At 42.0% G+C, this 27,312-nt stretch overlaps 1 protein-coding gene across 5 annotated transcripts in view; it reads right to left on the reverse strand.

The window, feature by feature from the left end:
* Positions 1-27,030, reverse strand: part of rapgef1b (Rap guanine nucleotide exchange factor (GEF) 1b) — a 46,520-nt gene extending 19,490 nt beyond the window's left edge. For all 5 annotated transcript variants that reach the window (XM_008289334.1, XM_008289332.1, XM_008289333.1 and 2 more), the window contains exons 1-3: positions 26,755-27,030; positions 2,356-2,501; positions 1,570-1,748 (exon numbers count right to left, since the gene is read on the reverse strand). In XM_008289334.1, the coding sequence (XP_008287556.1) occupies positions 1,570-1,748; positions 2,356-2,501; positions 26,755-26,782 (353 nt within the window). In that variant the 5' untranslated portion in view covers positions 26,783-27,030. The remainder of the gene's footprint in view (positions 1-1,569; positions 1,749-2,355; positions 2,502-26,754) is intronic.
* Between the last annotated feature and the right edge of the window lie 282 nt (positions 27,031-27,312).

Below are 27,312 nucleotides of genomic sequence, written 5' to 3' on the forward strand. Positions count from 1 at the left end.
TTGTTGAGGGACTGCAGAAATACCCTACTACAAGCTGGGGGGGTTGGAATAAGTCAGCCAGTGCTGACAGGAGAATGTATAACCACAGAGGGAAGCGGGGTGTTGTTTCTCCCTGTAGCAAATTGTGCATTCAGACCTAACACTAAGGTGTGGCTAAGGCCTGTGCCAACACGCTGCAGCTGATTCACAGAGCTGGAATATTGTTCCACTGTCTCTGTACGGCTTAGCCCTAAAGTAAGTAGGAGACAACTGAAGCTATAGGGGCTACCACGAGGATTTGAGGGATGCACAGCTAAATGCTATAGGCTATAACAGAGCTGGGTTGAAACAGTGTGATTATAATAACATCGGCAGCTTTGTGTGCCAAGTCAGCATGACTAGAGCATGTATAGACTGATAACTAACCTTTCGGCAAATAAGCACTTTAATCAAACCACACTGCAGGGTGCAGGAGTTGCATTCACTGCTGACCTAGTTAGTTAATCAATATTGATTTAAATCACTGCAAAATTTAGCAAAGTTGTACAATGTGCTTTTTTATTCAATGGAAAGAGCTTTTTATCTCCAAAAAGTTACTCACGCAATAACATCGTCACACAACAGTGATTTGATGTACCTTAGCTTATTTGCCAAACAAACATCTGTGCTGAAGTTGTGAAATAACTGGCTTGTGGCCACGATTTTGAGCTTGCTGCATGTAGCCTAAGGTTACAGCAAAACACTAAACTTCTATTGTAATCTATTGGGATTTGACTCCATGAGACTGAGGTCAAATCCTCAGAGATGGCTGCTTCTTAGCATTACAGCCACAATCCATCAACTGCTTCTAAACAGAGTGCTGCGAGATAAAAAATCTGCCACCTCTGACCTCCATACCTTCATCTGTACTGATGGATGGGGAAAGGCACAAAGACAAAGACAGAGAAGTTCCAACATGTCCTGACAGTCGAAACAAAACTGCGGCTAAGGTTACTTTCCCAGAAAGCGTTTACTGAAACTGTAGAGGAAGTAAAACAAACTGACTTATTTCGTTGATATATCAGAAAGATTAAAGTAGTTTCTGTTTCTCAAAGGTAATAGTGGGACAATCAATAATAGGGAGACATCAACAGCAAGAAACACATTAATCTAACATGTAAAGCTTCAGGTATGGAGTTCAGGAAGCCTTGAGGTGAGGGATGTCATCTATCACAGCATAGTATCAATCTTCACAAGCTACTCAGAGGGTGGTAGTCAACGTCATGCTAGTCCTAACATGTAACCAAATACGTAATAAACTGCGTCAAGAGGCAAGAATTAGAGTGAATTGGCCAATGGTACGTTGTGAATTATTACATACATCTAAAGCGGGAAAAAGACTACAAGTAAAGACTAAAAGTTTCCTGTAATGTTAACTGACAAATGATATCCACTTTTAAAGAATTTAAAAGATGTCGTCTTGGTAAAAAAAAGACAAACCAAAAAAAAAAACAAACATGTGCTATAAGGCATCTGAAGTTGTAGGAATTAATCCTTTCAAACACTGACCTACATTTTTTATCAAGTGTTTTACAAAAGCGTGTGACTCACCTGTGCTGTATCCGCGCCTCCACCTGAACCAGAGGCAGGATTGCTTCAAGCACTTTGCTGGCCGATCCTGGAAGCATCTCCAGCACTTTCTTCTCTACGACCATTTTGTCCACGATTGTCTTGAAGTAGCGCAGGGCACTGACCACCTCCTTCTCATGCTCCTCCAGCCGACTAACCTTCTAAAAAACACACAAGAACACAAAATTGCACCTTAGAATTGGACTACAAAGCTACTTATAATTCTTGTGATGCTAATAAAAAAAAATCTAGATGGAAAAAAAAATATTACGAGACCACATATTTTGGATTTGGACCATCCCAACAGTCTGGGCTCTCTGCTATGGTCCCACTATTCCCATGGTTTGCTCACATTTCAAAGCGCACTCTATCAAGTGATGTGGCTTGGAGCGGTCTTGGTACTACTGCAAAGAGCTCTTTCAGCTTCTCTAGTCTTTCACAGCAGGGATGCTGGGGGAATATACTCATTACACCGAAAGCCTTGAGAGGGAGCAGAGGAGTTCATTCAGGAAGCGGCCCGGTTCCATTCATGTCTTTATAGGTTTAGACACCTGCTGTAGCGCAGCCAGCCACCACAGCGACTGGGAGGCTGTGGGAACCAGCAGGGAAACTCGCGCACACACAGACACAATGGAATATGGGAGCACAAAACATTAGGCAGGAAAACAATAGTCTCACAAATAGTCAAACAAACACACGCAGTAGGTGGGAAAGAGATGGATTTCCCACAACACACACATATTTTCTGGCCCAAGACTGCATACACACCTTGTTAGCAGGTTTCTCTGTGCTCTTGGCTGCTGGCTCGGGCTGAAGTTGCTTGCCCTTCTTGGATGGAGTCCTCTTGATCTTGGGAGAATGGAACTTGTCCTTCAGTATCATGGTGAAAGTGGACAGATGGGACCGTTGCGAGTCTATGGGCAGAAGGAAAACAGAGGAAGTTGAGTGGTCAGTGAAGGAGGAGAGATTTCTCAGGGGGGGAATAGAAATGAGATAAAAACAGATGGCACAAGCTCACTGAAGTGCTGATATCACTATCACACAATGCCGCTCTTCTAAAATTAAACTCAAGTGAAGAGCTGAACACCAGCAAGACACCAGGACAAAACTGAAAAGTTTGAGATTTTTGCCAAGTATTTACAACCTCTGCATTCCCTATGCTCTTTTTATTCCCAACATAAATGTGTTGCACAGGCAGTTCCAGCAGCCCATTATGTGCACAGATGTGTGCGTGTGAGAGACAAGGACAGAGCAGACAAGTGTGGTTATAATAAAATACTCTAGTTAGTGCTGGGATGAAAATTGCTTTATGGTACATTATTGAAAGTGGCTTCATAATGGCGGAGTAATTTAGCAAAATTCAACTTGTTCACTGTAGAGAGTGCTCGTTGTATCCAGGGAGAGAAGAGTTCCCACTCCGTTAATCCCAGGATAATTGACTGCTCGCTCACGGCGTCCCTTCACCTCTTTGTCCCTCCCTCTATCTCCGCACCAAACTGAATCAGGAGATAAATACTAATAACAGCAGCGGGAGCCGACAGGAAGCGTGGGTTTTATCAGCGACAAAATTACACCTCTATCTGCTGTAATCTCCCCTCAGCTCAATGACAGCGGGTTCTGGCATTCCACGGCCATCAGCGTAAAAACAGTGAATGCTGAATAGCAATCAACAGCAGGAAAACACCACAAACCAGACTTCCAGTCGGGCACCGCTTTCATCTGCACCATCGATCAACATGCCACGCACATATCCACCCTACTGTTCTTTCTCCCCACCCCTAATCCCCATCATCCCTTACTCCGAGCAAAAGCCAAAGTTCGCTGAGGCAGCCAAGGGCGGCTGTGTGTCTCATTAAAAACGTTGATGAGAACACTTCCAGTGGAGTTTCCTCCCGATACGAATGCATGAGATGAGGCATGCGTGACCCCTCAGGCTCTTGTTTTACACTGCATTTTAAAAAAAAAAATCTTATCTCAGTGTTGTGCAAAAATAAACCAGAACTGGCTGTTCTGTAAGCATTAGTAAGTTGCTTGTGTTGCATAACTGACTCAATATACTGCAAAGTTACTGGAAATGTATTTCATGACCGTTCATCACCTTTAATCTGCATTTGACCCAGTTCTTAACACCCAAATAGGTCATATCAATCACTTACATGACGGGCAAAAATAATGCTCTTACAAAAATATGCTTGATTTGTTTGCACAAACCGCAACTAATGTGACAAGACTAAAAAATGTTGTCAGTTTCATTGGCCGTCCTGTTGTGTCAATACAGAGGCAAAGCTGCTATGTGACAGAGATAGCAGCCCCTTCATGGTGCCTCTTCATTTCACACTGTCGGTGGCGTACAGAGATAAAACACCATCTAGTCAGCCAGGCAGGATTGAGGGAGACAGAAGGAAGACAAGGAGCTCGAGTTTATCACAGAGACAGACTAGTGACTCGAACAGTGACGACCCTGTGGAGAGGGACAACCTTCTCATCTCAACAGCTGTCTGGATCGATACTCTGTAGCTTAGCCACAGGGGATGCTGTGCTTCTTCAGCGCATCCGAATAGTCTGAATAGCACAACTAGGACTAACAGTGCGAGAAGCTTTTTTTTTTTTTTTTGTACCCTGAGGCTATACATACCTGTCTTAGTCAGTTTTGCCGCAAGCCAAGATGCTATACTGCCAAGACTTCACTTTATGGCGAGCAGTCCATACGCTTGTGCTCGCACAGCAGCCTCCATATGAATTTAGCCTCACATAATCTCAGATATCTTTTTGACCTTGTTGCCCCCTTATTTTTGGCACAAGCGCAGGGCCTGTGGCTGACATCACAATATGCTGGACACTCTCCCTCTCTCCACAGCTTGAACAGGCCCAGAAGGACTATGTGCGAGTTTACAGCTGCAACTCTGCCGTTCCAGCCCAGAATTGAGAAGCGGTGACATGAGCAGAATGAGTCACCGCCATGATCGATACAGCCGGTCCCTCAGACACCGACGCAGTCCCCGTGGCTCAGCTGTTTATCATGCACATAGGGCTGGTTCCCCCGGATTCACTTTTCTACCACGTCTCTCCCTCTTCGGTTCTGAGAACACAAACACCACCCCTTCCAGAAGGCCAGACTTCCAGCGAGCTGGAGGTCTGGCTCGGCACGAAAATGACATCATCAACAGAAAGAAATGAACAGTGTGAAAGAAAGGAAGTCAGTGAGAAACAGAAAGAGAGAGACAGAGACCGAGAGAGAGAGAGCGAGAGGGAGAGTACAGTGAGGTGCTCTGTTATAGTCATGTAGGCCTCTCTCAGTGTCCACCCTCCACTCCTCCACCAGAGAACAACCATCCCTCCTGCTCTTTCAGGCTTCCTGCCTGCTGCTGGCCTGAGTTATGAGCTGGTGATGTCATTGGTTGTAACGTCTCTCACACTGAATCTGACTAGTCATGGACTGAGCAAAAGAGTCAAAGAAACCTCACACTGAAAATATTTGTGTATGCGTCTCGGCCACAACGCACAGTTACACTGGTGCGCCTTTCCTCTAATACACTTGTGAAAACATTTACCATTTTCATTCACTGTTTTAAATGTTACTTTATTGCCAGTATTCGGGCTTTTACTAAAAAAAACACGACACTTGCTCCTTGTTGATTCCCAATCGTGGCTTCCGCACTCGTTTTAGTATACAGGGAAATACAGCAGCAGAGTGTGGCTGACAAACAGCAAAGTGTAGCTACACTTCCATAAACGGTTAGGTTTACCTCCAATGTTGCAAAATTCTCCAGAACTGAACCCACACAACTCCCCTGAGCGTCATGTTACACTGAAAACCCACAATCACTTGTGAAGTACGGTGAGATGAGTTTACAGTTCTGCAATTAAACTTCCTGTGAATACCATAATTGTAAAGCGTTAAATGATAAATGATTCATGGTTGTTTTCCTTTCTAAATTGGTGTTAGGAGTAAAAACCCAAGTTTGTCGCAGGATATGTGAAAAAAAAATAAATCAGGGAATCACTAAAAATCAAGATTTGCTAAGAGTAAATAGTGAAGGATTTGGCAAGTAAACATCTTTTGGAGCCATTTAAAATGCTTAGACACTTTGCTGCTCTGAAAGGCCTTGGGGACATTTAAAATAAACACTCCAGTCTGAATGACTCTTGAACAAAGCCTGGGAGAGTTCTCACACAACTCTGTGGTATAGTGGAGTCCCCAGGAGCTTTCCAGCTGCTGAACTGTCTGAAGGCTTTGTTACACAAAAAGCAAACAGAAAAACACACACACAGACCCTCTATATATAGAGGGTGTAAATTTATGTGTGCTTCTGGCAAAAAAGTGTTAAATATATGCAATACACTTTAAACTGATTTTGTGTACATTTTTCATCTTGCATTTGTGAAGTCAACTGCAGGCCCAAATAGACCTCAACACTTAATTCTGTTGCCTTAAGGCTCAGTAGAGACCCCAGCTATCCAGGTACATCTACTATCCTCCCTGGAAATACAACCAGTCTGGGGTTTCCCCAAACATGGTACACCCACCGGCTCAAATGCGATCCTTCTAGGCTAATGAGATTCTAAATCGTCATGTCTAACATCTAAACTCTGTATCGTGTTATTTTCTAAACACCATGAGGAATTTTTCTCGACAGCTCATTTAGTTGGGCTGTCAAAGTATTACTTCTACTACTGGAGATATGAAAACAGCTAAATAACAACTTTGAAAAATTAAGCAGAAAATGCACCACAAATCATAGAGTAAATAACATCATGCTCACACAAAGATAAGATGCTTTTGCACTTCTGAGAGGTTGTCAGACAATAAAGACATACCTGAAGGTCTTTGAAACATTGCCTCATACTAAAGTAAACAGTTTTCTACAGGGTATGTATCTTTGTATCTATAGGAGAGTTTCTGTGAGCAGGGCAAGGCTGATTTCTCTGCTGATAAAAATGGCAACAAATAGTTTATACTGCAATTTAATGGATGACTGACCACATATATCCTGTTAGTACAAAAACTTGCACGTTAAACAACAACTGGTTGATCCTTCTTTTATCCATGTGACCTGCTTTAAATGATGTTTGCTTTGGAATACACTTGAACAATTGAACGATCCAACAGGAACCTAGTTGTTGGTAGAAAACACAGCTGATGACTGGTGACATATGTTTGTCCAGGTCGGACGGAAGAACCGACAGGCTGGCAGATTGATGTGATTCCTGTTCAGTACAGGTGTGATCCACACAGGACAGCTGGTTGACCACTCCACCCTCAGAATAGGATGAAAACGGAGAAGAAGGATATAGAGGAGGTTGTGCTTAAGGTTACGCACACAGCTGTCACCTCCTGCTGAACTTCTTCAGCAAAGGCTGCTCAGTGAAAGTGTGGACAAGCCCTGCATTTATGGACTTCTTCAGGCTGCAACAAGACTGCAACAAGAGTCACAAAGGTCATTGTGCCAGCTGTTGAGGAGGGACGAAGACAAAGGGACAACAGACCTGAAAGTGTGGGTACAAGAGATAGTTAAAAGTCTGTGTAGTTATGTCTCAAAGCAGGAGAGGACACTAAATATTTCTCCAATGTGTGGAGAATGAATGGACGATGTAAATTAAATGTCTTTCTGTTCTCTAAATACTGTCGGGGAGAGAAAATCTGCAGGTATGTGCACATACGTCCTGCCCACTGGATTCATCAGAACCACATTCTAGCCCATTTATTTTGTGTATTCCATCATTCTATCTCAGGAAAAGGCTCTTTGCTCTAACTGGCTATGAAAGTAAGGTAAATGAGAAACTAGACTAAGGTCTAGTCCTCATACGGGTTGGGACAGGTTTTCAGAAGAAGTCTTTGTCCAAATGGAAAGGCAAGAACACAACTGAGGCACTGCCAAGAGCATGCCAAACCAAGCTGCAACATAACTCTGACCTAAAGCCACGTTGGCCAATCAGAAGACTGAAAAAGAAAAATTTATGACCAGTCACAGTGGGCTACCGACTATGGCACATCAACTGAGAGAAGAAAGCCTGAACTAATTCTGACACCTGTGATCCTCAGTGTAATGAAAGAGTAGCTGTAAATTAACATGCAAACATGTCCAAAAAGAAAAAAAAAGTCCTGTTAGCAAGGTCAGCACCAGCACTGTTTTTATCATGCATGCTGCTGCAAAAAATTCACTGCAAACAGTTTCTGAACAGTTTCACTGTGGAAGCATTCGAGTCTACAGGTATGTTTGCAAGTCCTACTTGGTACATCTGTGCCTTGGGGTAAATGCTAACAGGAGCATGACAACATTTTCACAGTGGCGATCCCAGCATGCTATTGAATGTACAACATTTGTCCACCAACTTAATTCAGTATTTTAACACCTGCTAATTAGTACTAAATACAAAGTACAGCTAACCTTGAGAGGAGTGTCAATCAATTTGCAGGTGTCTGCTTAGGAAGCACTGAACAATGTAATCTATTTTACCTGCATATGGTGCTATAAAGTGATAGTAACAGTAAAGGAGGTATTTAATACAGTTGTGTTAAATACTGAGATATTTCACTTAACATGTTAAAACTCTAATGTGCTGCTGGTGCTACAGAAAAAGTCAGTTAAGAGATTTGTCCTTTTGGACACCATGGATACCTGTACGCCTAAACATCTTAGAGCCATGCAGCAAACTAACAAAGTAGCTGAACCCCCTTACTCGGGTTTAGTAGATGGGGCTGGAGACAAAATATATGTGTCTCCCTCTCTCACACATAATAAGTCATACAAATGTAAAAAAAAAAAAAATGCACACATAAAGAGAAAAAAGCATTAGATGTGGTGAATAAGACTGCAATTTAAGCATGTTTGATAAAAAAAACTTTTGTCATGAAGTTATGGAGTTTACACTTCTAAGCTATGGCTATAACTTGTGTTATTGTAGTTTGAAAACAAAGACCCATTCATTCTTGGCACACTTAAGCAGAACTCCGAAAAGAGAAAAAAAACCCTGCCATGGGATACATGTAAATAACCAGTGCATTGTTGATAAGCGACTCTACTTGCAATGAGGCCTTATTTGTCTATAAAAATGACAACGCTGCGAGTAAATTACAGTCTGCTACACTGTGGAACAAAGAACGCAGAGAAGCTGCGCCAAGTATCGTATCTCCACAGGCAAGACCTGCTTAAGAGTGGGGAATGCAAGCCTGAGGCACGTGAAATGAACAGCAGGGAGAAAAATGGGGGAAAGAGAGCATTTCTACAGGAAATAGTTAAGTGCTTAGTGAATTATTTATTTTCTCCATTGTAGTGGTTTCTTCCTGCTGGCTGTATTCAGTTTTTAATAGCAATCCTCTTTATGTCTTTGGTTATCAACATGCAGCACTATAGGATACACCCGGCTCTGTGTGTGCGTTTCTGTGCCGAGCTATAGTCCGAGGATGGCAGGAATGGGAGGAAGAACGTGGCTCCGGTTAACACTTGATTTGAGAAGCAATGGAGGAAGAAGCGCGGCGGTGGGTTTTCCCGTTTTCCAGCTGTGCTGTTTGAGCATGCCGTTCAACAACAAGCCACAGAGAGAGTGAGAGCACCACGTCCACTTACTGGGCAAGTAAATGAGATACAGTGGATGCTAAGTGCTCAGTCCACTTACCATGTATTGTATTTCACTTAACAAATGAGTAAATGAGTCACAGGAGATGGTTTCCACGTGGACAATACAATTATCAATGCAAACTGACACATCCAAACATGCCACTCACTTTTCAATGACTTCTAAAGTCTAAAATTAGCATAATGGGTGAATAATATTGCTTTGGCATCTAAACAATCACAAAAAGGATTACCACCAACTGTAACAATTTCTAACTGAAAGACTGATGAAGCACTTTCTAAGGTAATTTAAATTTAAATGAATACTTCACTAAAGTGACACACTTCTAGCTGACTCGTACCTCATTTGGATCACGCAATTATTTCTCAAAACTGGAGACACAAAACCCAAATTGGTTTGTCTAACACAAGTTTAAGATATAAATGTTTTTACAACACCATTCATTTTAAAGCAAGGTCTTTTACTGCTTATCAGTTCTTGTCAGAGCATGTTTTCTCTTTAGTTTCCTCGTAACCTCTGCTTCAATAAAATGCACCTCAGGCAATATTTTATACTATCAACAACTTACACAAACATGCCCTTCAGTATGTCAATGTCTAGTAAAGCAGCCCCACCAGCCATGGGTCACTGGTCAGGAGCAAATATCTGTGTGGTGATGGAGGTGCTCTGCGTGCTGGGTTGCATGGAAACAGACGGCCTGGTCTACCGTGGCCATCAGAGCGTGGCCACACAACGCAGGCGATCCATAATGTAGATCCATATTACAAAACAGCAAATCAGCCCCATAACTGCTTAGTGAGTCTGTGTTTGGTCATCTGAGTGTGCAACATGAAGACGAGGAAGTGAACAAAAGACAGCAGGCCAGTAAAAATCCACCTCTTCCCTTCAGAGTGTTTGTGCATCTTGCTCTTAGATCTAATCCGACATGACACAGTAGACTGATGATTGAGAGCACATCTATAAAGGGAAACTCCTGCCCTGTGAAAGAGACATCATTACCCTTATGAGTCATAAGATCGCACTCCAAGATAAAAGGAATATCAAAAGTACCCTCAGCCACTTTCTCACCATTTTGTCGCTTTAGAGCTTTGAGTTTGGCTTGGAAAGCACAGAAAAAGGGTAGAATAACTTACAACATGCCTATGTGATCTGATTCCCAATTGAATTAGCGGCATAAAAGCACCATCTCTCAGCGCTGTGAGAAGAATCTACAAAGTCAACTGAAAGAACAATTATCAGCAGGGATGAAAATAGGTTGCATTAAGCCATAACAAGCAGCATGCAGAGACACATAAAAACAAAATCGAATCTAATCACCGTGTGACACACCTTGAATTCTTGAGTCCGTTTATTTGTGTTAATATAACTTAGGAGAACTGACTGACTCTTCTCTTTGCTTCTGTTTAAAGGCCCACTGAAATGAACTGAGTATTTTAATGCCACTTACACTAAAGCACATAAAACTACATTAATCTGACAATGCATGATCTATCATCTCTGTCATGTACAACAACAGAACAGCGGCTTGAAGCAATGTTTTGCTACAGTATTTTACACACAAAACCCCCCAATGTTACAGTGCTATAGCTCCATGACAGGAGAATGAGACTGGAGGCACAATAGTGAAGGGAAAGAAACAGCAAGCGTTGTAGTCACAACACGGCTCAAAATAAACTACTATGCCTGAACTCAAGGCTACTGAGGTTTGAACAGACTATGCATAGTGTCATAATTACACAGCTTGTAGATGAGATGCCGAGATGCAGAAATTGAGGGTAGTGGGTCAGTGTGGAATTCTGAAAAAATGCCGATATCCTGCGAGTCATTGGGTTCATGAGCACGGCGCTTTTCGTTTAAAGACCACCACATTCTGCATATTCTGTACAAAGGTGGTTTGATGATATAATCAAACGAAGGATGATAAGAAGGAATTTCATTGAGCCACAAGTTACTTTTAGTGCTTTGTGACACTAATAAAACTATATACTATGTCAACATTAGGCCAGGGCCTTTCTTACATAAAGCAGTTTTCGGTGGCCACCAAAGAAGGCTCGGCCAACACCAAAGGAAAACCACAGGAGCTAAATGATAAGAACTGACAACAATATTTTCCTTTTTTTTCCTAATGTAGCCAGATTTATTAATTGGGATTTTATCTACTCAAGTATGATGGGTATTGTTGTTTACCAAATGGTCAGAGATAACAGAAAAATGTAAGTTTCTGTCATATAGGACAAAAAAAAGTCATTGCCTCTCCCGTATACAGACAACAACTTCTTTCTGTTCTGTCACATCCTATAGTGAATCCTGAGCCAGTAAAACGACTGCTTCAGACTTCAACTTAAAATCCTTTAATATTACATCAGCTGTCAGTACTGTGAAGAATTATTTACTTGTCTCTGAGTTTCATGATCCAGATAGAAGACCAGCATGCATGAATTTGTAAAATTGCAGCATGAATTTATAAAACCATTGACACAACAGTTTAAACTCTGGGTAAGTTGTGCTGCAAAATGTGTGAGGTGTGGCTAGTAAATAATAACGCTGGGCTTACGTCAGTCGAACCGCAGTGTGTGTGCCTGAACCACATAGTATACATCGATCAACAGACACGCATAAACAACCCTTCAATATTTCACTCTGCTGGAATTCAGCAAAATTTAATTACAGCATTAGTCTCATTATTTACTAGCCACACCTCATATCTCCTAAATTGCAGCCGTTGTGATTAGCTAATTGCATTGTTTTAAATTGCAATTGTGAAACCAATAATTGTTCAGCCTTATTGCACCATAACGGTGTCTGTATTCTGGCATACTGTGAAACAGTGGACAGGTTTACAACTGATGCATGTGCTATAGAAATAAAGTCTAAATAAACTCTAGCAGGGACAGTCTTCAATAATTCAACACGAGAGCGAAGCTGCCTTTACTTGGTGTGGTTACATTCAAAGCGCACAAAGAGGCTTTTCCTTTCAGTACGTGACTTTACAGTAAGAATCAAAAGTGAGTCATTTCATGAACTGTTCTGGTTCACCACTTTTACCTGGAATATAACCCATCTGATGAGATGCACGGCAATTTTTCAATCCATATGCTGTGTGACTGACACAAGGCTCCAGCAGGCCAGTAGCCCTGAAGGTGGTGCTTTTGAAGAGGGTGGGACCATTAGGCTTGTGTATTGTGCAGTGGCATAAACATTTACAAGCCTCTGGCCTCAATGCCTCCTCTGTTTAACTATGAAGCCAACAAAACTCCATCTTCCAAAGCTCTCTCTGTCCAGAGTTAACACCATCTTTTCTCCCATCTGTGTTTCTCTATGCCCCTCTGTGCCTTCCCACCAATCCTGCGGCTATGACTGGTGGTTCATTCTTACTGGTACCACCGCTGTTGTTAACCCACACATTTCCTCTCTTCTAGTTAGTGTGTGGTAAAGGTGAAAACCACATTGTTTGTGCACATTTACACATCACTATGCAAACTGAAATACTTTAAAAAGTAGTTTATCCAAATTACTCTCAGTCGCCTCAACACCCACCTCAAAGCTAACTTTACTGGTACATTTATAAATAAATGACTCCACTCTGCTGTTTCTGATGGCCACACTTTCACATTACATGTCTATATCTAACTGCAACTAATTTAAAAGCAATTTGTTATGTTATATATTAGGGTTGGGCAATATGTTAATTTTTTCTAACCAGCCACCATCAGTCAAACAGCTGCCAAAGGCCGACCTATTCAAGAAGGTGTGTGTGCAGCACACACACGGGGCAGGACACGCCATTTTCAGGGAACGCAATCATGAAAGAGCTGGTTGCTTAAAGAATACAAAATCACCCATTTGGGATTATTGTGGTTTTAAACCAGACAAGTCAGATGAGGTCAGATGAAGGACGGCGCCGCTTGTAGCGTCTAAATGAACAAACAGGTGGCGATAACATATGCTATTAAATGATCAGGCTGCACAACAACACATACAGTTTTTGGTCTGGTTCTTAAATATGATTTATTAATTGATGTTGCTTTTCAGCACAAATACACTGGACAACAACCACTAAAGATGCCTCGATTGTAATAAAGTTGTAATTACATTAGTCACTGCCCTGTTTTGTGAAAGACAGAAATCAGTGCAACAACAATGTGCATAACATTGCCCAGCTGCCAGTTCCTATTAGCACACTTTGAATTTCACTTTACAGGTTAATTATTTACAGAGTTGAACTCCCATAGAAGCAGAACATTAACTTATTAACGTAAAATGACAAGTCGCTTCCAAAAAATCAACCCAGTGGACTTGCTAACAGCCGTATATTCGTCCAACCACTCAACCCTTTCATATATATGCTACTGGATTATAGCTCACTGCACTAGCTCTGTGCCGTGACTGACCTCTACGTTCTTATGCGTATTCAAATAATCCCCACTGTCTGGCAATAGCAGTCGGATGTTTTCAATATGGGTCAACATCTCATGGTGGGCACTGGACGAGCTAATGGAACTAGTTAATGGGGTGCTTGGCACAGTAGTTCACTGGGGTCGTATTGAAAGTTATGGAGCGAGCCTTGAGGTCTAGTTCATTCAATTGTCCTGTGTACAACAGCCACACACATACACATAATGCAAGAGCGTTCGCACAAGCAGCCACATGCACACACAGAAACAAATGAGCATACAAAGAGTCTCTCTAAACTGTTCAACCACAAGCAAAAGGTTACAGAGGGGAGGCCTCGGGGTCTGGTTTTCAACAGCATCATCGAAAAATAGAGCATGGTCTGTTTCACATGAGCTGGAAGCTTTCGGTGCCCCAATTGTAAAATGAAAATAAAAAGAAACAAGAAAGCCACACAGAGACACAGTGACAAAGGGGTTGAGTAAACAACAAAGTGAAGCAGGAAAGGTCTGGAGGTGAACTTGTATCACAATAGTTATAGGCTATAAAACATTGTAGCCTCCAGGAAGATAAATCATATGTGGTTGACAGCCTCTGTGCATCACTGCAGGAAGGGAAGGAAAACTGTGGAGTCATCTGATAGCATCAATTCTCACATCTCCTACATGTTCAGATCGGCTCTAAATTACTCCACGTAAAGAATTTAGGTGGCTGTGGCTCAGGTGGTAGAGCGGTTGTCCTCTAATTGCAAGGTTGGTGGTTCGATCCCTTGCGCACCCTTCACAGTGGAAGTGTCCTTGGGGAAGACACTGAACCCAAAGTGGTTCCCAATGGCAGGCCTTGCAAGGCAGCTCTGTCGCCATTGGTGTATGAATGTGTGTGTGAAGTGCTTTGAGTCCCACTAAGGTAGAAAGGCGCTATGTAACCATCTGTATTTTTGGAGCTGAGAGTGGATGAAAACATCCCATATCCCAATGATGAGTTGTCGAAGGTAAAGTTAACATTGTTTCAGTAAAATGCTATTGCGAGACACATCACTCATATCATCAGAGACAAATAATTTAGGCCTCTGCTGTAAAACAACAACAATTAAACTGCTGATAAAAACGTCATAAATAGTAATAAAAAAATTGTCAGATAGAATGTTTGATCGTTTAACTTAAATCCATCAGATGCAAACCACTGTGGAGGGACACAGCAAAAATGCAGTTTTCAGTTCCATGAACAAAGTTTAAGTATGCTCCTAATGCCGATAAAGATAAGTTGATTCCTTTATTCATATTTGTTTTCATCTATGTGTGTACATCTGTTTATTTGTGTTTGTTTTATGTGTACCTTGATAAATAGGCTAAAGTGGTTAAACTCAAAGCAAATCTTTTTTTCCTGGCCTCAGTTAAAAGTAAGTCACTGATTTGATCAATAATAATGACAATTAACTAAAATGAAACATTTTATAATGATTAATTTTCCAGCTTTATAGCCCAGCCATAAAACAACCTCAAGGTTTTGAACTTTTTTTTTATTGTCAATTTCTTCTATTTTAAGAATCAGTTAATAGTTTGAGTCATTTTTCTCCAAATAAAAATGCCTAACATTTGTGAGCTCCAGCTTCTTTGTTGTGATGATTTAATGTTTTTCTCTGTGTTATGTTAAAAAAAAAAAAAAAAAAAACTGCATATCTTTGGGCTTTGGAATGATCGTTGACCTAAGAGTTTAATATGATGACATCAGCTAAGAGTTCATGCTGTGAATTCTGTTTACTATTTCCAGTCACGTTGAATAACAAATGATGAATTGAGAGAAAAATGAATAGAATCATGAGTAATGTAGTTATTGTGATAAAGATTTTATGCCGCTCTGCTCAGTCGTAATGGGAATCTAAAGCAGCGACAACTCACGAGTCCACGGATGTGACCTGAGGAGTGGATGAGGCTTCAGAGAGTGGCACACACTTCCAAAGCTTGACTGAAGTGCAGGGCAAGCCCGTATGATGTAAAGTGTTGAAAGCGGGAAATCACACAACACACACGTACACACCATCCTGGGTACCCCTCCTGTTCCTTCCCCACTGACGCCGAGGCCACTGGTACAACTTCCCGTCCCTTGTCTCCCTTTTTGAGAGCCACTCCCTCTTCACAGTCCAAAGCTGGTTTGACTCAGTAGATCTGCTTCTGCAGCTCCACAGTGTAACAACTTACCACACTTAACCAGCCCGAACCTAACAGACACTCAGACACACACGCAAAGAAAGAAACTCACACAAGACAAAGAAGATCACTGCACCACGCAACCACCCAACATAAACATGCTCACAGCAGTCTGATCCTTCAAGTGACCTTCTGGCTACATTGGTTTCCTGCATTTTTTAGCATTCCATTTAAAGCTCACTTTCTGAACCCAATCTTTCAGCAGAGTAAGAGCACACCGGCTGGCAGGCAGCAGGTTCACCTTGGGTGAAAACAATAGACTAAAGAACCACAAAGTGCTATAAATACCCAGCTTGTCAGTATCTCTAACATCAAGCAGCACCAGAACAGAGACACTGCGACAGCTAAAAAACCCTGTGATCTGCTGAGATGAATTCAGAGTTCTCAGTGAACGGCAGCTGTTTGGCAAGAGAGCATGAGGCAAACAGGCACTATAAAGCACTTGAGATAGGAGACTGATCCTACACACAGACAAACAGCCACAAGAGAACCAATCACTTCACTGCTGAGTACAAGACAGAGACAGATACAGAGACACAGAGAAGCATAGGCAACAGTAAATGGCCTCAAGCAGCGAGGAGTGGTACCACTCGCCCCGTGTTAGAGTGCTGTACAAAGCTGATCTTGTCTATACAGCGGGCTACTTGTCATCCTCTTGACACTCTGTGCACAAACGCTACGGTCGGACAAGGCTGACAGACAGATGCCACATCATGCATCTCATCTTACTGTTAAAACGCACTGCGGGAAACCAAACTGTTTGTGTTCGGACATTTTCACAGCTTCTTAAAAATAAAAATAGGCTCGGTTGACAGATGTGTCCGTCACAAAGAAAAGACTCGCCCCCACACAGCCACTTCTAATTAGGCAGCGGTTGTTTGAACTGTGGCAGACATGAATAAGTAATCACACGCTAAAATAACATCCACTTGACTGGAACTTCAGAAGTATATCTTTTTTTTTAAAATCAGTAACTATCATGCACACACAACAACAAGAAGAACAACAAAAAAAAGTCAAACAATGACCCTGTTTGATGTTTGCTCCCTGATTTGTCTACCCCCGAATATATTTATTTTCTGCTTTTTGGGATTTACACTTTGTGTTGTGACTTTCTTTCAGCAAAAGCGCGTGTTTAGATATCACTATATTAAAGCTACAGTAGGCAGAAATCTATTAAAACGCAAAAAGGAAAAAAGTTGCATTTTGAAAATACAGCCCTCCGTCTACAGCTCTTCCTTTTCCATCCTAAAACCACTAGATGAGCATCAGAATATTATGCACACACTTCAAACCAGCAAAAACAGTAAAGCCAAAAGTCAACATTCTTCTGGGTTTTACATGAGACCTGCTCTCCTGGGTTAAAGTCTTCTGTTTGTCCCATTCGTCCACCCCATTCTAGTCTAAATGTGAACTCTGTTGCTCTTTACACTATCCCACCTGATCTAGTCTGAGAAGACCTGTGATTGGCCCTTGACACTGTTTACATTTTCTGAAGTTTCAAAACAGAATCAAGAGAAGCTGCAGATGTCTAGTTTCCTCTCAAACCACTTGAATCCCAAAATACTGGAAGTCTATTATAGAATTTTTGCCCAATACCACTAAAGAAATACTGCCTTCCTTAGCTTTAAGATCTCAATATTTACAGTAGTTGTGCAAAACAGTGATCCATCAGAGTTTGAATATGTTGCGGTGTCTTTTTTTTTTTTTGTTACGTAAGATCACATGAACCAGCTGTTAGATTGCAGTTTTGTGGTATGACATCTCTCCACATGAAAGGGCGTTTTGAGGAAGGACATGAAGTTGGGAGGAACTTGATTTGAGCGTTTAAATGAAAGCAGGACAAAGACCGCATCGGCTTTATTGTTGAAGATCACACAGTATAGAGACTTAAAAACGCATAATAAAAACTTGATTTAACTCCATTAAAATACTTAAATAAGAGAGATTTATGTCTGATGCAGAAACAGCATGCTGTTTTTAAAATGACTGCACATATTGCACGATGCAGTCGACAAACTTTGACGAATGAATGAAGAATGTTTTGTCTACATAACTGCATATCATCTTCCAGAGATTTATTGATTGACTGATGTTTTGTCCCCTGGTCTTCCTCTGAATGCAGACACACTGCAGCAGACATGCAGAACAAAGGAGGTGGACTCTGCAAAATCTGCCTTTAATCATGGCGGTAGGTTAGGTTAAGACTTGTGTGCATTTACAGCTACACTCAAAACAATGCGGAAAATAATGTGGTTGGCTTATTTGGTGCTATAAAGCAATCCTTCTATTGGATTCAAGTTGTCTTACTAGTTGGTTGTAATGAAGAAAGTTGTCAGATTGTGCATTATATGATTGAAAACGCTAGAAATGACAAATTTCCCTGTCAATTAAACAACATTTTCGACTAGCCAGTTTGCTGGTAAACGATATTAGTTTGCGGAGTGTGATAAATGTTAGCAGGAGCTGTCTGTCCTTGCAGCTTAACATCCACATGCTGAACGTGGTTGTGCACTGCTTCTTACTGGTTAACAACATCTGTAGAGAGATTGGGCTGCTGTCCGTCAGGCTAAATATCAATAATTAGCTTACCCTACTAGCATTTCCGACTAGTGAGAGTAAACATCTTCATTTGTTTGATCAACTAATTGGGCACATTCCTAAAAAAACAAAGAATCAGTATGAAAATGTCTCTGAATAAAACTGTTTCGATGGTGGTGGTATTGCAATATTCCACTACCTTTTACTCCACTTCCAGCTGTACGTGACCAACACCTCAAGCACACTGGAATCTGTCGGAGCTAAAAGAATGAACAATGAAAGGTTTTGTGCTTTTGTTCAAAACTATGAGAATCTTCAGAGTAAAAAGCCTGAGCATGTGCTAGCTCAATGTGATTTTAGTAACACTTAGCACTCAAACTACAATTTGTAATTCATTCATTTGATCTGGCATATACGCTATATGAAGAGAGAAGGGTCATAACTGTGCACTAAATGAAAGACCCTCAGACCAAAGTTCACTGATTACAGAACTAATTTATTTCACTCTGGCAAAGTGTTTTACAGTTTCCCTAGGTCCTCATAAAGCCACAGTGTCACATGTTTTATTGCCATTTTAAAAGCATATCCCCTCATTCAGGTTGTAAGAGGAGTAACATCCAAGAGGAAGTGGGTCAGTGAATGCTCTTACAATCAAACTAAGTGTCTGCACTCTGCCCACAGGGCTGGACGCTCACTCACTGACGAAGTAAACATTGTGTGCCTGCATGCGAGTGTGTCATTTACCATTTAGGTATAACAAAAAGATATCAAACCAAGAATCCACCATCATTTATGCACCCAAGCCACCACACACACACACACGCTTCCACATCTGCCTTGACAACAAGGGTGACTTGTTTGCAAGCAATGTCAACTTCTCTCTCTCTCCATTCCTGATTTAGACTGGCGCTGGAAACTGGCGGCAACTCTGGGACATCCCCTTCATTGTATGCCAGCTCCCTGACCCAGCCATGCCACCCTGGGGTCTCAATGATTTGACACACTCAACACAAGCACACACAGACACACAACTTGACATTAAACACTTCTCACTGGATAGCCACATTTTCTGCCATTGAGATTGTTGCTTTCAGTAGCACCAATGCCACAAACTATTCCTGCCGCTCATGTTGTGGTGGCCGCTTAGAAGTCTGCAGAGAAATATTCATTTTCTTTATCTTTAACGCTTGCCAATACCGCATCTGTAATGCATGCAATGTACTCAGCACGTGCATTTTAAAAACAGTACAAAACGATAGTGTGTAATCGGACAGTTTACTGATTTACAAATGTTTTTACAACTGACGTATTAAATATGACTGCAATCAAAACCCCCTGGAAAACAAGAACTGAAAGAAAACGTCATAGGACACGTTTGGAGTTTCAGTAGTAGTTCTCAGTCTAAATACTTTCACTTCTAGCATCTAGTCACAAACTACTGTACCCATACTACCAGCTGCTTTTTATAGACACAATTAACATGCAGAAGTATAAACAGTTTCAGTATCAGAATGACCAAAAGCTATCAGACCTGGTCATCAAGGGACTTTTAGTCAGCATGCATGGGAATGAAGGAACACTAACGAAAGTGCGACAATTTAACACAACTGCATGTTAGATACGTTGTAAAAATGTTTTATGAATCTGCATTATTGTTAAATATGGTATCAGCTTCTTACCTGAGCTTAAAAAGCAGAATCTCAATACTTCATGTCTGCTTAATGTATTTTGAAAGGAATCAGTAAAGACTCTGCAGTCAAACCAACCGATAATAGACTAATTAATTTAAAGCATCGATAACATTGCTGCCGCAGGGCCAGCTCATCTGTGGCTGATCTGAGACCTCCTCATCTGTACCACCATTCAGTACATCTATTTGAAACACATTACTGACTTTACCCATCCCTACTGAGGGCCATCACAGCTAAGGAGACTGGACAGGTCGAGGTAGACAGATAAGACCGACGCACTCATACAAACACAGACTCTTACTGCCTACTGGGCTGAAATGCACAGATTTATTAGGCCAAGCACACCATAGACTGTGTTTTCAAAACAAGGTATTATAGCACTCGGCGCTGTGTAATTACACAATGATGGACTCAACTACCTTAATTATGGACACGCCATGTGCTACCATCTCACCAGGGTGGATGTGTTCACACAGCTTAACAGGAGAAGCAGAAGCTCACAACAAACACTAATAAATCAAGCTGTATTAACCCCAACATGCAGGTCAACAAACATACTCAGAGTGGTGAAGCAAGGCAGGCAGCCTGGATTTAAGATGTTAAGATTGTGGCCCCACAGTGTAACCAAAACCATTTTTGTATTGTGTAACGTGATTAAGACCACAGCAGGTAGGCACGTTCGCATATCCTCACCTGATGACACAGGATTAGAGTAGCTATGGCACATGTCTGCATATTTTGGAGGCAATAAGGCAAACAGGCAGCCTGTGATGGCAGGCTGTGGCCCTGCAGAGCAGCCTCCTCGGGCTGGGTCCACCCAAAGCTTCAGCAAAGCAAATGAGCACCTTCCATAAAGCCACACGACACAAAAAGCACAGCGAGGAATGTCCCCTGCATTTTATTCTGCCAGCGAGCCTATTTTACATGAAAGCTCCAAAACTGGCAACAGTAGCCTTTAACAAAGACGTACACATCCCCCCAAAAAACAATGCAAGTACGCATTTATTTCACAAAAAAAGCTGTTGAATAAATGCATATATGAAACTTCTGTACCCAGTGACTCCATGAACCATACAAGAGGAACAGAGGGATGTGCTTGAGAGTATTTTTTTTTTAAGCTGAGAGTCTGCCTGTTTATTACAATTTCAATTTATGCTTATTTATTTGAACAAATGCAAAATATCAAAAACAAAATATAGTTTCTTCATTGTTATGATCATTTTAAATACCCAAATGAAATGCAAATGATACAATCACTTCCACATTTGTTTTTCAAGTGCCCAAACCCTATTTACGCAACAACAATAGACTGATGTCAGCATTAAGATGAAAGCAGCAGGAGAAGCACTGTGTATATATTTAGGTGTCTTTACCTGTGTCCTCATCTAGATCCCCTTGAAGAGAGGAGTCTGTGTCCTCTGAGGAGGCCTGGCTCCTCCAGCTTATGTTGCCCATCCAAGAGGCCTGAATCCACACAGCCACTAGTCCAGGTGACACTGCTGGTTACACTTTTTGTATTCTGAGACTTGTTGGTCAGGCTGGCATTTCTACAGCGATCACTGAATCGCACTGCTGAGAGTTAGTCATGAACTAACCGGTCCTCATGACCATTCTCGCTTGACTCAGCCACGTTAGACAGCAGAGGAAAGATCCACAAATAGCGCTGGCAGAAGTCAAGAGCAGCTGAAAAGCACTGCGCCTTTTCTGAATCAATTGTTTACTAAATTGATGTTAATGCAAAACAGCAAGAATCACATAATCCTGAACAGCGTATTTGTGTGAAGCAGTCTAAGATGTCATCAGTGGTCCTGGAGAGGATCCAACCCACAGATATCTGGAGTGGGAATGTACTCAACGGTCATAAGGAAATGAGCAGGCCACCTGCGGGAATAAATGACCTGCTCTCTGGCATGTAGGCCAACACGCAGCAGTGAACTCAAGTGAAGCATCATCTTAGAATCCCTCTGAGAAAAAAGCCTCAGGAGCACAGATGGAAGCAGAGAGATGAATATGACCTGCAAATGGAAGTCGTACTGAATTACATGAGATCTCCCCAAAAAAATCTTGACTGCGGTCTTTAGTTCCTTTGGAAGAAGTTGCGGAAGATGCCGAACGGTGGAACAGCCTTGAAAATATTCATATTACAAAGACCCGATTGCCTTCACAGACACAGACTTTCACTTCTCATCGATTGCCTCGGTCCAGTCATTGCCCAACATGTAATCCACCCATTTCTCTACCTGATTCTCTCTCTGTGCAAAGACTCAATTCTTCTTAGTGCTCCACCTTTCTCCACCCTCTTCCTTTTTCTCCCTAAGCTCTATTCCTCCCTCTTTTTGCTTTCCCATACACGGTGCACACAAAAAAAATCTAATTACAACACAGCTAAACCTATATGGGAACAGCAAGCCTCTCATTCTGTGGTAGAGGGAGGGTGAAATGCTTGCTGCCATCAAACCTCAAAATTGCAGTATGTCAAACCAAGACCCATAGCTTGCCCTGTGCAACAGTGGGATCACTCATCAGCAATGTGGGTAGACCTAATTGTCCGGGGAACCCTTTTGTAATCAGGACTACTTTAGCTCTTGCTCAGAGATTTGGTGACTAAGGCATGCAGGGCTTGCTATTTCTGTACATCAGACAAGAAGATATTTCAGTCTGAAGCAACGCAGCAACCACTTAGCAAACACAAAGCCATCAGAATGACTTACACTTCAGTGTTAACTCTAGGAATGCTTGAGAGTAAACTCTTTGCATTACAGCTAAAACCCTTTCAAAGGCAAACACACAGATACACACTCCCAAATTATGCAGGGGGGCAGGGAGTCTAAAATAAGGAACTGATGGATCAGTTCCGCTGTGGCTGACTACTACCATTGACTGTCCAGTAAGAGAAGAGTCCACAAGCTAATTATAAAACACTGTGCTACTCCCACGACTTTGTTACAAACACTGACGTGCCAAAACCTGTTGTGTCACAAGGCCAGCAGTCTCCACGAGGGAAAATAAGGACACACTAATTTTGCAACTGCAAAAATAACAAAAATTTCAACAATGAACCCACAAAGTCTTAATTAAGGTGTGTTTCTGTTAGTAAGATCTTTTGTATAAGACTAATGCTGGCAGGCTGAAGTACTGTGCTTCAGCACTAACAAACAAGCCCAACTGACCTACACACATTGCAACAGTGACCGAAATGCAAACAAACTCTGGTCAAGTGAGGAAAGTAACTTCCTAAAGCCTGAACAATGTTTTAAATTACAATAGACTCAGTAGTAGCATTGCAGCAGAGAGGCTACACTCTGCTACTGGAGATGTAAAGTTACCGACTTAATTGAGTTTAAATCACTTTAACAAGTAGATAAAAAGCTGCACATTCTCACGCAGCTCTCTCTGCTTTGGTCTGCATTGCGAGTAAGACTGTGACCCTCAACCAAACCAGTTAGCCTCATAGTTATGTTTCATGTGCAGCTCAGTGGGTAAAGGTCAGAAGTCAATGGTTTGGTACAAAGTATTCCGGAGTGAGAGCCAAAATATAGTTCTTCTTTTTCTTTTTATTGAATCAAGAGTTGCTTTTAATTAAGAATCAATTCTGAAATGAACAGTAACACACACACACACACACAAAAAAAAAACAGAACTGCAACGTGAATGCACTTTTAGTGCACAAGCACAAAAACGTGGCTTAATAAATATGCCATTATGAGGGTTACCAAACAATATTTTTTTCCAACACAGCATGGAAAAGGGCACCAGCACTTTGAAATTTAATGTCTTTCTTCGCAATTTTAGAACCGCTTGCGTGAATGAAGACTTTATACTCAGGATGGCACGTGTCTCAGCAAAAGAGCAAGTTACCCAAGATAGTACTTGCCTGCTTTTATACAGGAATGTTGTCCTTAAAAGTGGATTCAGGTTTATCATCAGTTTATTCTGGAAAGTGAATCTGCTTCACTTAAACTCTATCACTTGTCTCAAAAACCTCAACGATGATAAATCCTGTTTAAGGATACATTAAATGCATCACTGCCGACCATAACTGCAACAGTGGAATCATTCTAGAGCATCTAATTAGTTCATTAAAGCATTACAACCAACAAAGGAAAAAAAGAAGTACAACATATTTGATTAACAATTTTACTAATTACAGTAAACATACATAAAACGCTGCTGGAACGCTTCTAAGCAGAGTCTGAAAGGCACAATGCAGGATTGTAAGAAGGCCAAAATAAGTCTCTATGCCAAATACGGCAACTGAGAGATATGCAAAATGTACATTCTACTTAAAACCTGAGCTTAACCAAATCATTTTATATTACTTATCATTAGCTTGCTTTGCTCTGCTGAGTAAAATGAAATTTCTGAATGTTTGACACACAGAAAAAGAGACACCTTAAAGCTGTTATTTGTTGACACAGACATAGCAAACTAGATATTCATTTCACATTATGTTTATGTAAAGGCAGCTCTGCTTCAAAAAAGGGTGTCTAAGTGTGACCTGACAAATAAAAACACACTCCCAATTTCTAAATCCTCTCCACCCAGTTTGTTCTCTCAGAGCACTGAGATGCAAGTTTGGCTGTGCGCTGCTGTTCGTTTTTGGGCAACACCACCAGACACTGAATGTGTTTATGGATTACAGTTCAGGCTGCCTGAGTGATGAAGTCATGTGGGTGCGTATACACAGAGTGGGGTCCAGTGTTGAAACATCCAAAAGAACCACCCATTTGATTCCCTTGGGGGGGTGACATCCTAACTAAGCTCCACACAACAGGTTGCAGAGGCGACCCTCAACAGGTAACGCTGTCTGTGTTTACCTCCCAAGAAAAAACGAACAGCAAGCAACAGCAGGAGACTGTGTCCATGGTGATTAGGGAGTATGCTGATGCAGCTATTGAATCTGGTGGAAACACTGGCCATAAGTCTCCTGCTGGAGCTCAATGTCCAATGTGTGCATTGACCTACTTAGACTGTGTGCTATGGTAACCATTTGCATGGTACATCTTTGCAGCATCATATCACTTTTTAACCCTTAACCCACGACTATTTCCATGTGCAGATAATCCCTACTCACAGGTGGGAATTTTATTACACTTTCTCACATTCGTTTTCTTTTCAAGGCACCACTATATCTACCTCAGTCTATTAAAACTGGTCCCGTTTCTTTAGATTCTCCACAGAACAAGTCGACTTAGACAACAGGTTCCTTTTAACACCGTCCATTTTTCAACTTCTTGTACACTCTCTCTCCCCCCTTGAGAAAAGGCTTACTACACCAAAGCTATGCCGGCTGGAGAGTTTTTCAGTGTTGCCACGAGCCTTTCCATTACACTGACAGCCAGCATAGTGTGTCCTTGGGGACATATTTTGGATCAATGGGTACATGACAACAGACCAACAAGTGACCCAGTAAACACCACTGGGAAGCCTGGAGTGAACGGATGCAAGAGAGAAGTGATAGTCTGGGATCAGATCCAAAGATACCTTCACCTGTTTTGAACTTATCTGTGAAGCAGAATCTACAACAAAAAAACTGCCTCTGAGTTTTCATTTAGCTGTGACCATATGTAGTCATCTGTCTGCAAGACACGAAAGGAATCGGAAACTTTTACGCCTATGAAGAATGACTGAGCTAGTGGTGGATGACACTCCCTCCCCGCCTGTTACTGGGAGCTCTGAGTGTGTGTGTGTGTGTGTGTGTGTGTGTCCATTTACTGCAGGCAACACCGGACAGGACAGTATGTGGAGCGAAGCAGGGAGACAGCTGGTGGAATGGGATGCAAGTGTAGCTGGCGGGTATAAAGTTTCCTTCCAAAGGCATACCCAAGACCACCCCGTTTCCTCTCATACTGGCACTGTGCGCTCTGCAGTGGCTTTAGAAAATGAGCGCACAAGACACAACAAGAATGAAAGCAACGCACAAAAAAAAAAAAAAAAAAAAAAATGCCACGTGCACAACGCAGAAATCAACACAACACAAATACACACAGCCGTCTTGGGCGTGAACGCGTTACAACTCCAGTGTACGAGGTAACAACGCAGCTAGCGCTAGCCGCTGGAAAAGCTAACCTTTAGCTGCTGCTAGCTACATCTAACAAACCCATCATAAATGTTAGCTAACGACCAAGTATGAGGCAGGAAAACGGTTTTCATAAATCACACGTTTATTTATTCGTCCTTTTTTAAAATGTTCCTGCTCGGGTGAAAAGCTGAGATTTGTTGCTAAACCTTAGCAATGCCCCTAAACAATCAAAGCCTGGTGTATTTACGACCGTGGGGCTGAGAGTGAATGGTGAAATGCCGGTTAAGTAGTACCGTGCGAGCTACGGAATGATAGCACGTTTAAATGGCATTTTCCAGACTAGCTAGCCCACCGTACCCGTCTCGCTAAATTGTTTGAGCAGCAGCAGCAACATATTTGGCTTAAAATGCTCAGTGAAGCAGCTCCCTCTGGTCAACACGGGGTTCAAACGGCTCACAAAAGCCATTTGCTTGTGCAAATAACACGAGCTAATGCCAGCTAGCTGACACCGTGACGCTTTATTTTAAGTGGAGAAAAGAACAATCCATGAGGCCCAATTAAACCACCATTTACACCGAACACATTCATCCAGCGTTATCCCGAGCCCCGTTTAGCGCTACGGAGAGGTCCACAGACAACCACATTTGATCCATCCTCTTCCCGTGTTGGGGGGAATACCGTTATCCAGTACGCCGAGGTGGAGCAGTGTGCCTCAGTCTAGCCGGGCAGGACTTACCTTGCTTGCTCTCTATTTTTCTCGACATTTTCGTAGCCAGCAGCTGTGATCCCACTCGCAGTTCAACAAAACCGTAGCTACAGACGAGCCTCGCCGCGCGTCTCCCTCCGATTATTCCCTCATTTTCGATATACTGTTGTGTCCATGAGATGATTCCGCCGGGGTTAATATCGTATATTCACAGGCCACACACATTGGTACGGTCAAAAAACTGTCTCGGTCCGCGTCCGGGTGATTTTCACTGGATACACACACACACACACACACACACGCCACACTCACGTTAATGCCTTGAACCTAGACTTCGGGCAGAGCGCGCTCATCCAGTGTCACAGCGCCGCCTTGCGTCAGGAATTAGTCACAGCAATCTGTCAACAAGAGGATGGGCGTGTTTCAATTTCAATTCAAAGAGTTGTCACAAGCCAGGCTTCTTGGTGTGTTTATTGCGAGCGCGGAGCATTTTGCGGGGGGACAGCGGATGATTCACACAGATTTTGCAAGTGCTGCAGATGGAGCCATAAAATTCAATCCTCCCTGTTTAGCATGCACGCAGTGACA

Source organism: Stegastes partitus, unplaced genomic scaffold, assembly GCF_000690725.1.
Source record: "Stegastes partitus isolate 25-593 unplaced genomic scaffold, Stegastes_partitus-1.0.2 Scaffold607, whole genome shotgun sequence".
NCBI lineage: Eukaryota > Metazoa > Chordata > Actinopteri > Pomacentridae > Stegastes > Stegastes partitus.